We start from the raw sequence: 12,377 nt of genomic DNA, 5'->3' as shown, positions 1-12,377 counted from the left end.
GCGTTAACTTAGCGGGGCTCCCCAGCCAGACGACAGAGCCGTATTTCCGGAGGATAATCTCAAAAGTAACTAGGGATGAGGACTGCCACTAGCCTTTTCTAATATTATAATACGAGTGGTAATACTAGTTTATGTTCCCTACAGCGAAAAGGCCGAGATTCTATATCCGCTTCCATGGCAGTAGCTACCATTTCCCAGTGTCAAGCCGGCTGGTGTACTCTTGTTACACTAGTTCATCCCACCACCAACTAAATGACTGAACCTGAATTGAACGATACGACTTTATTGCCTCGGTTTTGAGTAGGCGTCGGAACCACCCCGCGGCCCCAATTGCCTTGCGCGATCTAGTGAATTGGTAGTTGCTCATGCCATGTATGGGAATCAGTCAAGATTGTAGCTTAACTTTTGTGTGAAAAACTGCCGTCGGTAACATCGCTTATTAAATTGCTTAACCGTAGAAGCAATGATTAAGAACCCGCACTTGCCTAACAGTGCAGATCCAAAACGCCAGGACGTGGGTCTTCAAAGTATTGCCGTATTTCCGTCCCTATGTTACCCTTCAGGCTAGTATTCGACATCGCGCGCAGGAGTATCAATGGAGGTTAGTACAATTTAAGAATACAATATGAACCTCACCCTTAGTGTACTTGGGTGATCCATAAACACACAGATACTGTAGTTACTGAGTGTTGGTCTGCGCAGTCATGGCATGTTAAGTCCAGTCTATGTCCGAAATTTCGGCATGCCGGGGTTCGTCAGGAATTTTTTTCTCTAACCCCTGCGAAGACAAGCATAGATTGAATCTTGGCTGCATTCTCAAATGTGACTACGGCAGTAACATCAAGTGTCTATTTGTAAGCCATTATCAATGTAAGAAGTGGAGATCATTCCCCCCAGCGAGAATTAGTCTACTGGGGACGAGATAGAGAAATCCCGCCAGGCAGACTAACATTCAACTACTTAATCTGCTGGCACCCCTATGGAAGCAATTGACTTGACCTTGAAGACAGACAATCCACGGTAAATTATCCCTCAAAGAATGGATTTGAAAGCAGTCTTTGCGACTCTCTTGCTTTGGGCTTTCTCCTCTGGTCTGTATATCTCGTCCACCTCCTCAGAGGAGGTCCCCCAAACAACAACAATAACAACAAAACGAAGACGGCATTTGTTAACTGAATTAAAGCACATCCTAGCAAAGCTCCTGATGCTTCTTCAATCGCGGCTCATCACCGTGTCCTCAAAAATTGCGGACCCAAAGTTGCAGATATGAAAGCTCGTCGAGCCCTCCATCGTCGTGACCTGTCCGTCGATACCAACGCTGATGAGACTCTATATACTATTCATGCTGAAGCCCCAAAGTATGACTTCATTAAAAATTGGACCAATATTCTCACTCCAGAAACTAGCAACGGACCATATTTCTATCCTCGAAGCCAGACCCTTCGACAAGACATTCGCGAGAATCAGCCAGGTGTACCTTTATCTTTGGAGATTGGCGTCATTGACATTGACACTTGTGAGGCGTTGGGCGATGTCCTAGTTGACATTTGGGTGGGTGTCCTGCAAGAGTCTGCCTCTCAAGGATATGAGCTGACTCGGCCCTTGGCCATGTTAGCATTGCAATGCTACGGGCTCTTACAGTTCTTTTACAGGTCTCTCTCCTAACACGCAGTTCTTGGACCTATATGCTGAAAGAACGGGAGGCGAGACCATTGATCTTCATGCTGGACTTCCAGATCTTTCTGTATGTACTGGTTGAGACCCCCCTTCCCATAGAGCTGTTTAAGCAAGGCTGACAAGAGAACCAGTGGCTTGCTACCGATAATACAACTTTCCTTCGGGGGATGTGGCCCACCGACAAGCATGGTGTCACATCTTTCACCACTATCTTCCCCGGGTTCTATGTACGCCAAGACTTACATTATATCCCTTGTTCGCATCCAGTCAGGAACAGAAGGTTGACTGCTTTTAGGTCCAACGTGCCATCCATATCCACGTTCAAGTCCACACGAACTGGACTGTACAATCTAATGGTACTATCGTCCGTGGACCGATTGTCAGCACTGGACAAATCTTTGTCGACGAAGCTCTCGAAGAGCGGATCATGAGCCTTGAACCTTATTCGAGCCACACTCAGATCGAGCGTGTCAAGAATGACGATGACGGAATCTACACTCATGAGTCTGAAAGTAAGTCTGGATCCATACTGTTGGAAGCATTCCATCAAGATCCCATTGGAACATTGTCTACTAGACCGGGATGTTCCGTGTAGAACAGAGCCGAAACAGAGCTGACCGACTCCTACAGCGGGAGCAATGACGCTGCTAGATACTGAGCCTCTTGATGGCGACAACTATGAGAATGGCGTTATAGGATACATTACACTCGTGTGTATTATATTCCCAATCGCTAGGCCACAAGCTCTAACTATACTGGCAGGGAATTCAAACGAATAATATCAGGAATGGGTCCACGATTGATGCCAGTATGTGATGAATACTAACAAACCATCCTTCCCACTCCGATACTAATACTGTTGACAGTGCCTGACGCTATTGACCTATGACCTGGCTCATCTCATCACACTAGTAGAATCTGATGTAGTTAAAGATTCACAGCGCAACGCAGCTTTGCACTACTATAGAGTATAAAAAGGACTAGGGATCTCAATCGCGGTCAACGCATAGAATTTTGTATTTATCATTGTTGGGGGGAGAAAATCTGACTTTCTTTTAAGGTGGTTTTCAAGATCCGCTCGTTGGTGGATTATGTTAGCTAGAGCACGTTTCAATGAATATTCAAGGCAGCATAATACGGCACTTAGACTGCGTATTTGAGCCGGTGGCGTCTGGAGGTTACGTTATTATGCTAGAGCGATTGCATTAGTTATCTCGGCAAAGGGACGAGCCGTACTATCCTTCCTGGCGGTATGCCCTGGGCTATTTGCTTCGGCCTCTATCATGGAATACTACAATTTTCCTGACTTGCTCCCCGCAAGCATCTCGTGTATTTCTTTTTTCTTTTTTTTGTCCTTGATACTACTACAGACCTATTCTTGCAGCTATATTCGCGCAACTTGAGAGGTATTTCAATGGCTAACAATGGTTTAATATTAATCATACTTGTATTAGGAGAATCGGACTGGAGACATACCTATTCACTCATCGGCATCGGGACAAGCCGACCGATGCAGACACCGAGGCTAACGGATCCGACAATCTTCTTCAACTGCCGATTTCCCCCAGCCCTGAGTCGTTAATTGAGGGGATTTCCCCAACTTCTGTGGAGAACCTGTTGGCGATCCCAGACTGGGCCGTCGGAAACCCTCCTGCCCCCAGATTAAGGATCGCCGCGAAATTCACCTCTGCACTAACTAGTGCCTAATAGCCAATTAACTTCGCCCTGACACTTACCGTACCGCTTTAGAGTCCTCAATCCCATGTGCTTGGACCGTGCCCCAAATGGAAGCGTCAACGTTGCCCTGATTCATTGTCAAACACGAGAGGTAAGGCGATGAGGTTAAATAGAGGGCGGCGTCCGGCTCCCAACCCCACCATGTATCCGGCAGCACTACATTGAGCAGGCTGCCTGTCAATATGGCTATGCTTAGCTCTCTTCTATCTCTCTTCACACTGGGAGCGGCGGTCCTAGCACGCCAGGACGCCTTTCAGGATCGTTGCGCAAACTTTAAGGACAAAATCAACTTGCCCAACGTCAAGGTGAATTTGGTCGGCTATGTCCCTGGCGGCACGAACCTCTCTTTGACAGACAATGCACCCAGCTGCGGAGCATCGTCTCAGTTGGTGAACGCAGATATGTGCCGGGTCGCCATGGCTGTCGCTACTTCGAACAGTAGTGAGATCACCCTCGAAGCATGGTTCCCACGGGACTACTCTGGTCGATTTTTGAGTACGGGGAATGGTGCTCTTTCTGGCTGTATGTTTGACACTCGTGCCTATAAACTTCCCACCACGATTGACCCTGATCCCAGGTATCCAATACTATGACCTGGCGTATACAACTGGTCTCGGTTTTGCGAGCGTCGGTGCCAACAACGGTCACAACGGAACGTCGGGCAAGCCCTTCTACAAACAACCTGAGGTTATTAAAGATTTCGCCTATCGATCCCTCCACACGGGCGTTGTGGTTGGCAAGGAGCTCACCAAGCTATTCTACGATGAAGGGTTCGACAAATCCTACTACTTTGGCTGCTCAACAGGCGGCCGTCAGGGATTCAAGTCCATCCAAAAGTACCCCACCGACTTTGACGGCGTAGTGGCAGGAGCCCCTGCCATGAATTTCGTCAACTTAAACTCCTGGAGCGCCCACTTCCGGCCAATCACCGGATCGCCGCTGTCAAAGACGTATCTCTCGCCGGCTTTGTGGAAGGCAGTCCACGAGGAGATCCTGCGGCAATGTGACACCATGGACGGCGCAAAAGATGGGATAATCGAAGACCCTGATCTCTGCCGTCCGGTTCTCGAGACAATCATCTGCAAGCCCGGCTCCTCGTCGAAGAATTGTCTCTCCGCAGCCCAGGCCAAAACAGTCCGCGAGGTTTTCTCCCCATTGTACGGTGTGAACGGAACCCTCCTCTACCCACGCATGCAGCCTGGCTCCGAGATCATGGCTTGGTTTTCGTATTACAGTGGTCAGCCCTTCGGGGCCAGCGAGGACTGGTTCCGTTACGTAGTTTACAACAACCCTAACTGGGATGCTGCGACGTTCAACGTCCACGACGCGGCCGTAGCCCTGGAGCAGAACCCATATGACATCCAGACCTGGGACGCGGACCTCTCCCCTTTCCGCAACGCCGGCGGCAAGGTCCTCACCTACCACGGCCTCCAGGATCAAATTATCAGCTCCGAGAACTCCAAGTTGTACTACGCACGCGTGGCCGAGGCCATGAATCTTCCTCCGGAGGAACTTGACAAGTTCTACCGCTTCTTCCAGATCAGTGGAATGGCTCACTGCAGGGGCGGTGACGGTGCTTATGGCATCGGCAACGGCCTCACATCATACAACGGCAAGGAACCCGAGAACAATGTATTGATGGCTCTGGTCCAGTGGGTCGAGAAGGACATTGCTCCGGAGACCGTTCGAGGTGCGAAGTTTGCCAATGGAGTTGGCACACCTGTGGCATATACGCGCAAGCACTGTCGCTACCCTCGCAGGAATGTGTTCATCGGCCCCGGGAACTACACTGATGAAAATGCGTGGCAGTGTGTTTAAGCGTATAGCTATGATGTATATAGACGCACCGTGTGCGGTGGTTCATGTCCAACCATCCTTACCAGCATCTCCGGTGCTTCTGTAAAATTATTTCCTGGTTCTACTATGGATAGATGACTCGTAACGTATACTCTAAATCCTTGCATCCATGGCCCGCAGGTCCCTGATCTGGAGTAGATTAATAAAAATACTGTCGACCGTAAAAAATACGCGTATTCGCAAGTATCGATCCTCCATAGAAAATTAGGTCTCAGATTCAACTAAACTACCAAAACATCTCGCTTTCATAAGCCCTCTAAGAAGGGGGTTAAAAGGCCTCTCTTTTATTTTATCTGCCTTAGTTAGCAGGATTTGGATATTGGAAAGCGGACGTACAAATTCTCCAGCCATGGAGATGTTACCAAGTATATTAAGCGAAAACATCTTCGTCATATCTCCACGCAATCTGAGATAAGGTGTAATGTCTGCGACGAGATCTTCTTGTGTAAAATACACCTCCAGCGGCACGCATTTAATATGCATTCAACTGTGACATAGCTTCGGCCTCTGCGACGATGACGTCGGCATCTGGATGGATGTCGAATTCTTGCCTCACAGCTGTTTTATATTTTTCTTCTCCCTTCATAATGGATGTTGTATATTATTCTCCGGTCGCGGGGCAGTTGGGATACATAGATTGTGTGTACAATCCTTTTATTTAGATATTCTACCAGGAAGAGAACTGCAGGCCCGTGGGAGACCGACCTATTTGAATGAGAGTTGATCACTCACATCATGTTATTTTCCTGAATCTTAAGGCGATCTCTTCCTATCACCTCGATGGTTTGATTATTCCCGTTAGTCGTCTTTACTATCAATCCGCCAGCTATTTTTGCTTTTCTCCTTTTCCTCGGCAGCGTATTAGAGAAAGCCCATAGGGCTCTAATTGGTGCACTTGTATCGCCTACCAGACACTAGCGCCGCAGCCTTGCTACTCACACATGCTATGGGACCGCATTTGAGGGGATATGTATCCAAAAACAGTCTACCCCAACACCTGACACCAGAATTGTAGCTCCGACACCAGCTCAGCTATAACCATCACATGGCCCATCGCAGTAATAGGCTGTCCTGCAGAGCCTACGCACTGGTGTCACTGCACCATGTACTCACTTGCCTGGACTTAACTGTCCTTCTAGCAAAGCATCCGACTCACGTGCGAACGGTGTGGCCTTTGGCCACTTGTGGTGGTGGTCATGTGCGCTTGAGGCAGCCAGCAATGGGCGGGTCTCTTTGCGGTCAGACTAGTATGACCGCAGCCATTCAATTCGCCATTATGGCGAATAACAACAGAGAAGGCAATGATCTCTAATCTCATTGCTTGTGCGCTTGTGTTAGCATGCCAGCTCTAAGCTCTTTGATTAGGCAGATCTTACCGTCAATCATAATTTTGAGTTACTGTCGGTGCAGACAAAGTGGCACTTGTTAGTCCATCCATTAGTTTTGGCTTTTACTCTTGCCTACTGTCAGAGAATCCTAATTCTAACTGAGACGCCGGCTTTGCACCCATTGACAGAGGAAACAGCTACATTCATACTCGCGAAAGATATATTAAGAGTTGTATTCTCAAAATTGTGACTTCTGAACCGCCTAGGGTGCCGCTTCAGCTGCCTCTAGGATGATTTCAGCCACCTTCTCACCCTGGCTAATCAACCCTGCATGGCTAGCACTCTTCAGCGTGTATGTCTTTGCTCTCATACGCTCGGCAAACCACGCCTCCAAGCCGGGGTGGATGATTTGATCGTTCTCGCCCACTATATAGTAAAGACTTTTGATTTGCTTCCACGACGGTTTTCCGGAAACAAAATTGAATCGAGCAGCGTCACAGGGCCCTTGAGTGGCGGCCAGCACTCGAGCCTCCCGTGGGGTCACGTCCGGGGCGAAATAGGCAAGGAAATCAGCCTCGGGGAGTATGAGCCGACCAGATCCCTCTGGCACAAAGCGCTTGGCCGACTCAAGGCCTGGGTAGTTGCTTGCCAACTGCCCGACAACTTCGCCCTCATCGGGAGCGAAGGCCTGCACATAGACCAACGCTTTGATGTTTGGGATATCGGTGGCGGCGTTGGTAATTACCAGTCCTCCAAAAGAATGGCCAACGACGACAATTGGCTCCGAGCTGGCATCATTCAATCCCTTCAGAGCAGCCCTCACTACCTTGACATCATCATTGATGCTTGTGAGCGGCTGCTGAACAGCGGTGACTCCGAATCCTTTATCCTGGAGATGTGGAATGACTCGGGACCACGAGGAGCCGTCGGCTAGTGCGCCATGAACAAGTAGGATTCGCGTCATTGTAGGCAATAGAACACGGTTAATCACACTTATGCTGAACTTATCGGACGTCTTGCCATTCACGAATGGGACATGTCTTAATATATACACCGATGTGGGCTAACCCAGTGACTCACTAGCTCCAGCATGACATCATCTGCGTCGTCCGGCAATTTCTCTCTCTCAATTGACTACAGAGGTTATAGTCTGAACGACTAACCAGAGGACCAAGAAAGGCCATCTACCAGATTCAACGTTCGTCATGGCGGCGTTCTGGACGTACGAAACCAAGTAAATGCTTCAAAGACTATTATTGTCCAAGGAGGGGGAGGACGGATAATGCCGAATTCGGTGCTCCGCGGGAGCATAATTATGGCAAACAGTCCAATTAAAGCCGTTGGCGAACTTCTCCGAGATCTGGCGGAGATCCATAGTTCGTCGAAGGGGCCCGGAATGCGGATGCACGGGTGTGGTGCATGTGGAGAGTGCTACCCCTGGGTGGCCAATCAATGCCTCATAGAACCCGATAGAGAGCATACCCTAGCGGCAGAGTTATCATATTGCTGCGTGTCCCTGGGAAAGCATGTCGAAAAGACCATCCCTTACCTCGTTAATGACCTCATGCTCCATCTAATTCTGAGCATAGCTCTAACTTCGACGCATGTTGATGAACCCCACTAAAGCTGTGCGACAGGGAAATAGGCCGATAACGGTCTCCCAAGTCTCGCAGAACCATGAGACTATGAGCCAAGTGCCACATGTTGGACAGCTTAACGACTTAACGAAATTTGAACCTTCATCTCCATGTGACCGTGTGACCTTGGCGATGTCGATGTGTGAGTGGCTCAGTATGACCAGTGTATCCGCAACTCTAGCGGCGAAGTGGTGCCAACATATCCAACTCACATGTATGACACAAACGAACGTCATCACCTAACCATGTTCTCCATGAAAGAGTATAATTATTGAGTAGTGTGGACTCATCTGCTGAGACAGGCACAAGATTATCTGGCAAGAATATCTGTTATTTTATCTTCAGAGTCAGCAGAGAGATCCTCCAGTCCAACATGAAGCTTAGGGATATTGTCTCTGTACTTGTCGCTGTCTTTGTTCACTTTGCCAGCAGCACGCCTACCACCTCAACTCGAATTCTTCTCGTCCACGGTGCACTTGCTGACGGGTCATCCTGGTCGAAAGTCATTCCCTATCTCCAGGACGCTGGGCATTCAGTTACCGCCGTTCAAGAGCCACTCACCAGCATTGATGACGATGTCAATGTGGTTAGAACTGCGTTAGAGACGCTAAATAACGCCAGCTCTGACCCAATTGTCGTTGTTGGCCATTCGTTTGGAGGTCTCGTCATCACAAACGCTGTTACCGACACTCCTAATGTCAAAGCACTGGTTTACGTCCAAGCGTTTGCTCCAGACAAGGGCGAAACAGTCACCGGCTTAGCTCATAATTTCCCTGAGCTACCATCGGCCAAACAATTCGTTCCTGATGCCTCTGGTCGACTTGTACTCCCAGAGGATGATTACCTTGAGTTCTTCGCTCCTGATGTGAATCATCGCGATGCTAGAGCCTTAGCGGCTACCCAAGGCCCGTCAGATGCCGCACGCTTTAAGTTTGTCTCTGGAAATCCGTCGTGGAAGCAAATTACAAACCTCTATTATATCGTCGGTGAAAATGACCAGATAATTCACCCTGAGCTGGAGGCTTGGTTTGCACAGCGAATGGGAGCGAAGACGTACACACTGAAGGGTGCTAGTCATGCTGGATTAATCAGTCAGGGCGAGAACGTGGCTCATATTGTCCTAGAGGCAGCGGGGAGCTAGCTCTGTCCTATCAAGAAGATGATTGGTGTATACGATGAGTTGGTTTCGCGCACACATTTTCGAATTTATATCTGCTGCCAATTTGGACTCACGCCTTCCGAGTATTTAACTTGTAATGGAACTCACGTTTATTTTAATTTCTCTCAAATCATTTACTGGAAATGTACACTTGTAGAAGTTGATGTAACCAGAGAAAATTCCCATAGAGAATACGTCCCTCTCCAGGAAATTATGACTAACTGCTAGTTCAGGCTTCGCAAATACTTTCTCTAGAATGGATGGAATCTTTTTGACATCGATAAGGTGTGCCTCTAGGTGATCGATATCCTCGTAAATGCATGCTTTGCCTACTTGGGAAAGGCAATCATGCTGGTGGATAAAGTGTCTCAACTCTGATCTGAGGTCTGTGGTGGCTGCGCACCCCAGTGCTCTGCAGTGCTCTGCAGTGCACCGCAGCGCACCGCAGACGCCGATTTCTCCGCCAGCGAGTCCAACCGATGACTGTGTGAGAGAATGTGAGCACCACGATTAGACTTCCGCATAACCCAACTTGGGTCGAAGGTCTCGACCCAAAACCTAATGCTGGGGCCCCGATAGAACCTATTAAGACCCAACTTGACCCAACTTTTGCATAATTTTGATTATAAAACTACTTAGTTATTAAAATAATATACTGTTTTTTATATCTGTTCTAGTTTATACTAACCATCACCATATGTTCGTAGTATAAATCTCTTGAAAATTTATAAAATAACTTTATATTTTTTAGGCTAGATCTAGTCCGAGCCCACACACTTGAGCAATGGGAACAAGATTGGAAAACATCAGACAAAGGGGGGCATCACCGCAAGATAGATACTATGCTTCCTTCTATACATACCCGACGGATGTATGGCTCACTGCTGTGGAACCGGGCTTATTTGCTCACGCAACTACGCACTAGCCACTCAAGGTTGGCAACTTGTGAGAAATTGCGGCGCTTTCGGGAAGATGAGGAATGTGAATGTGGCGCGAAAGATACAGTAGTCCATATTCTAGTTAACAGCCCAAGGCTGAAGAGCTGCGCCAGGAATTGCGAAAGAAAGTTGGGGATGCATCTAATAACGTCTCAGGCATGCTAGTAGAACGAGGACGGCCAAGGTAAAAAAGGTAGGTTAAGTAGCTCTGCCCGAGCACGATCAGTGCTGTACTGGATTTTGCAGAAGCATCCAAAGGTTCCAAAGCAGCGCGCCAAGAAGGCCGCAAAACAGAGCACCAGGCACATAGGCCACCACCGGCCTTGACGAGGAACCAAATTCGTTACCAAAGTAATGGAAAAATGTAACTAGAGATAGAAGGATAGATAGAGTTGTCGTAGCCTGCATATCGCTTACGGCGAGGGACCAGGGTAAATGAATTCACCACCACTACTGTAGTTGTGGGCCTGTCACAAAATAGAGAACCAGAAATAAAATGCTAGAACATGTTGGATGCTCGCTAGGCTTAGAACCAAGTACTTTGTATAGAGCCCACAGCTATAGTAAAGGTCATTTTCAGGCTTTTCAGCATCGATTCATAGACTCTCACTGTCTATTTGTAAATTCTTCTATACTACTCGCTCGACATACACAATAATAAGCATCCTATCAATCGTACCAAATCATATCACTTCCCCTTCATCGCAATCTTCTCCCTCTCCAGCACACATTGAGCCATCTCTTTGCCTGTCTCCGTACCCAGATTCTGAAATCCCTGGGCGACACCCGCACGATCACCCGCACCCATCTCCTGACTCATCTTAAACTTCCCCTCGAGTCTCGTAAGATCAATACGGATCCCCACAATCGCCTTCTGCAAGAGGGCAATATACCTATCTGGCGCGTCATCCACCGTCCAGGGGCCTTGTTGACCGTCCTGTCCAGTGTACCCCATGATAGACGATTCCGCATGACGAGACAGAGCATCGATCTGGCTCGACAAGAACTGCGTGGCCTCCTCGCCACCATCAAAATAGATAGTCGCCTTGCCGTACGCCTGCACAGCGGAGTAATCCCAAGTGGGGACGACCTTGCCGGTGGCCGGCTTCGTCTCGGTGTAGAATTTCGGAGTGACGTAGTGGTGGGCTGGTCCGTTGAACAGCACCAGGACTTCATCTTCGAGTTGCACGCCGCCAGAGGCACCAGGGTTCGTGCTCTTGACGGACTCGATTATCGCTTTGGCTTGGGGGTTCTGCTTGGCGATGTGGCCGCGGAGAACACCAGGGGAGTCATTACTGGATTCAGATACATCGAGCACCCAGGGGATGTGGCTTGATTGAATGAATGGGTAGGTGGATGATGGAATGGCAGTTGTGAAGATCCCGAGAGGGTTGTTCTCGATGAATGAGTGGAGGGTTGGGATGTTAGATTCCGCGTGGACACCACGGAGATACATTTTGATGGAAGTTGATCAAGAAGAGTAATGAATCAATGTTTGATCTGAATGTAAGATGATTAATAGATGGGAGTCATTCAGGACTGAGTAGTTGGATATCGTTGCGATTTAATACGGGAATAGTTCCATAGTCGGCGTTACGGACGAATAGAATCATAGACAGTAGACTGAGTCAAGGTCTTGGCAAAAATTCCGAATCATGGGCTGCTGCCAATGGAGGAAAATTACATTGACTCACGTTTTCTTTTCTTCAGCATTAAGATCGTTCCAGACTCGGGTCTATGTCCGATTCCGGTTCGGCTTAATGGTTGTACCGTTGTTCTTTGATCCGAGACTCATCAGAGCAGACAAAGGCAGCTGAACCTAACGGCCTGCTAGTCAAGGAATGGAAGCGTAGATAAATTAATGTATTTAATAAATAAAGGTCTAACTAGCTACGGAGTACCATAACTATATCAAAACCTTAACAGTATTTAAGGCACGTCCCTGGTTCCTTTCGACACCTAACTTCCTAAATAAGCCTAGCTTACAAAATAGAGCATCCATAGTGTGTTGATAGAATAACTGACCATTTGTTGATAAGCCTTT

The 12,377-nt window shown here is 48.2% G+C and overlaps 5 protein-coding genes across 5 annotated transcripts; 3 read left to right on the top strand and 2 right to left on the bottom strand.

Moving 5' to 3' along the window:
- Positions 1-1,039: 1,039 nt before the first annotated feature.
- ATNIH1004_003983 (intradiol ring-cleavage dioxygenase) lies at positions 1,040-2,566 on the top strand (the record flags this gene model as incomplete). The annotated part of the gene is made up of 8 exons (XM_033568655.1): positions 1,040-1,091; positions 1,184-1,551; positions 1,616-1,744; positions 1,809-1,904; positions 1,973-2,189; positions 2,308-2,387; positions 2,440-2,485; positions 2,544-2,566. The coding sequence occupies 8 exons, from the start codon at positions 1,040-1,042 to the stop codon at positions 2,564-2,566; spliced, it is 1,011 nt and encodes a 336-aa protein (XP_033427461.1).
- Positions 2,567-3,596: 1,030 nt separating this feature from the next.
- FAEB-2_1 (Tannase and feruloyl esterase) lies at positions 3,597-5,232 on the top strand (the record flags this gene model as incomplete). The annotated part of the gene is made up of 2 exons (XM_033568654.1): positions 3,597-3,936; positions 3,992-5,232. 2 exons carry the CDS (start codon positions 3,597-3,599, stop codon positions 5,230-5,232), a joined length of 1,581 nt encoding a protein of 526 aa, XP_033427460.1.
- Positions 5,233-6,861: 1,629 nt separating this feature from the next.
- ATNIH1004_003981 (alpha/beta fold hydrolase) lies at positions 6,862-7,563 on the bottom strand (the record flags this gene model as incomplete). Its single annotated transcript, XM_033568653.1, has 1 exon — positions 6,862-7,563. One exon carries the CDS (start codon positions 7,561-7,563, stop codon positions 6,862-6,864), a length of 702 nt encoding a protein of 233 aa, XP_033427459.1.
- A 1,046-nt stretch (positions 7,564-8,609) lies between these two features.
- On the top strand, positions 8,610-9,377 carry ATNIH1004_003980 (alpha/beta fold hydrolase; the record flags this gene model as incomplete). The annotated part of the gene is made up of 1 exon (XM_033568652.1): positions 8,610-9,377. The coding sequence occupies one exon, from the start codon at positions 8,610-8,612 to the stop codon at positions 9,375-9,377; it is 768 nt and encodes a 255-aa protein (XP_033427458.1).
- Positions 9,378-11,021: 1,644 nt separating this feature from the next.
- On the bottom strand, positions 11,022-11,789 carry ATNIH1004_003979 (FMN-binding negative transcriptional regulator; the record flags this gene model as incomplete). The annotated part of the gene is made up of 1 exon (XM_033568651.1): positions 11,022-11,789. One exon carries the CDS (start codon positions 11,787-11,789, stop codon positions 11,022-11,024), a length of 768 nt encoding a protein of 255 aa, XP_033427457.1.
- Positions 11,790-12,377: the final 588 nt, after the last annotated feature.

Source organism: Aspergillus tanneri, assembly GCF_003426965.1.
Source record: "Aspergillus tanneri strain NIH1004 chromosome Unknown AapTan_3_pilon_pilon_pilon, whole genome shotgun sequence".
Classification (NCBI taxonomy): domain Eukaryota; kingdom Fungi; phylum Ascomycota; class Eurotiomycetes; order Eurotiales; family Aspergillaceae; genus Aspergillus; species Aspergillus tanneri.
Note: the sequence above shows the minus strand (reverse complement) of the source record. Positions and strands in the feature narration are given on the sequence as shown.